This window comes from Eimeria acervulina, genomic scaffold, assembly GCF_000499425.1.
Source record: "Eimeria acervulina Houghton genomic scaffold, Eah_scaff955, whole genome shotgun sequence".
Classification (NCBI taxonomy): domain Eukaryota; phylum Apicomplexa; class Conoidasida; order Eucoccidiorida; family Eimeriidae; genus Eimeria; species Eimeria acervulina.
Genome location: NW_013549502.1, coordinates 7,501 through 9,075, shown reverse-complemented (window position 1 = coordinate 9,075; position 1,575 = coordinate 7,501). Strand labels below are relative to the sequence as shown.

Genomic DNA, 1,575 nt, shown 5'->3' with positions numbered 1-1,575 from the left:
AACTTAAACTAAAATTTATATCGAACACCCCGACGCATACTTCCATGTTGCGACGCGAAGAAAATCTGTACAAATAAGCAATTAATTAATTAATTAATTAATTAATTAATTAATTATTTATTTATTTATTTATTTATTTATTTATTTATTTATTTATTTATTTATTTATTTAATTAACAGATATAGGTATTTAAATAACTACATTAAAAAATAAATAAATAAATAAAAGCATATAAATACATAAACATATCTATTTAAAAAATAAATAACAAATAAATAAATAAATAAATATAAATATATATATATATATAAATATATATATAAATATATATATAATAGAAAGAGAGAAATAAATAAATAAATAAATAAATAAATAAATAAATAAAAATATTTAAATAAATAAATAAATGCATACATAATAAACAGTGTGAATAAATAAAAAGATTTAAATAAATAAATAAAAATATAATAAATAACAACCAAAATAATTTATTATATTATTCAATAAATAAATAATAAAATAAAATAAAATAAAATAAACAGATAAAGTAAATACAAAAAGAAACAAAGAGAAACGAAGTGAAAGAAAGAAACAGACAGATCAGCAGCAGCAGCAGCAGCAGCATCAGCAGCACCATCACCAGCAGCAGCAGCAGCATCAGCAGCACCATCACCAGCAGCAGCACCAGCATCAGTACCAGCATCAGCACCAGCGTCAGCATCTGCAGCAGCAGGAGCATCAGCAGCAGCATCAGCAGCAGCAGCAACAACAGCAGCAGCAGCAACAACAGCAGCAGCAGCAGGAGTGTGTAAATTGGGGTGTATAGGGACCTATCGAAGTTGAAGGAGCCAACAGAAGCCCAAAGTTTATCTACAATTAAATTTTTAGAGTGATAATGTCTTCGCTTAGTAAAATATATATTTAAGCTTCCGTCTACTTGCTGCTGCGTCTCTCCTCCCCGCAGCAGCAGCAGCAACCGCAGCAAACTCCCCACACGCCACTCCCTTGAAGGCCATGCTTCCTCTTGCTGCTGCTGCTGCTGCTGCTGCTGCTGCTGCTGCATGCTGAAGGGAGACAAGTGTCGCAGTCGAGAGAGCAGCGCCCACGGAGGATTGAAAACTGATATAGGCCCTTCTGCTGCTGCTGCTGCTCCTGCTCCTGCTCCTGTTGCTGCTTCTGCTGCTGTTGCTGATTTACCCTCCTCAGCCCCTGCAAACTCCTGCTGCTGTTGCTGCTGCTGCTGTTGCTGCTCTAAGGTTGCTGCTCTCGTCCGCAGCAGCAGCCAATCCCGGAGGGGGTGCGAACGCTCACGCGCCAGCTGAAATGCACAGCAGCAGCAGCAGCAGCAGCAGCAAAAGCAAGAGAAACAGCTAGAATAGCAACAAAACCACCCCAGCACAGGTGCAGCAGCAGCTGCTGCTTCTGCAGCATACAATGTTTAACAAGAGCCCCCTCCTCTAGAGACACTCATAATCCTAAAACCCTAAACCCTAAACCCTAAACCCTAACCCTTAACCCCTAAAGCCTAAACCCCAAACCATAAACCCTAGCCCGTCAACTCTAAACCCTAAACC

At 38.1% G+C, this 1,575-nt stretch overlaps 1 protein-coding gene across 1 annotated transcript in view; it reads right to left on the bottom strand.

The window, feature by feature from the left end:
• Positions 1-715: 715 nt before the first annotated feature.
• The window catches only part of EAH_00052820 (cardiolipin synthase, putative), a gene marked incomplete at both ends in the record, with an annotated part of 3,861 nt that continues 3,001 nt past the window's right edge, over positions 716-1,575 (bottom strand). Inside the window, 2 exons of the mRNA XM_013394052.1 lie at positions 716-722; positions 1,108-1,319. Of these exons, the coding sequence (XP_013249506.1) occupies positions 716-722; positions 1,108-1,319 (219 nt within the window). The remainder of the gene's footprint in view (positions 723-1,107; positions 1,320-1,575) is intronic.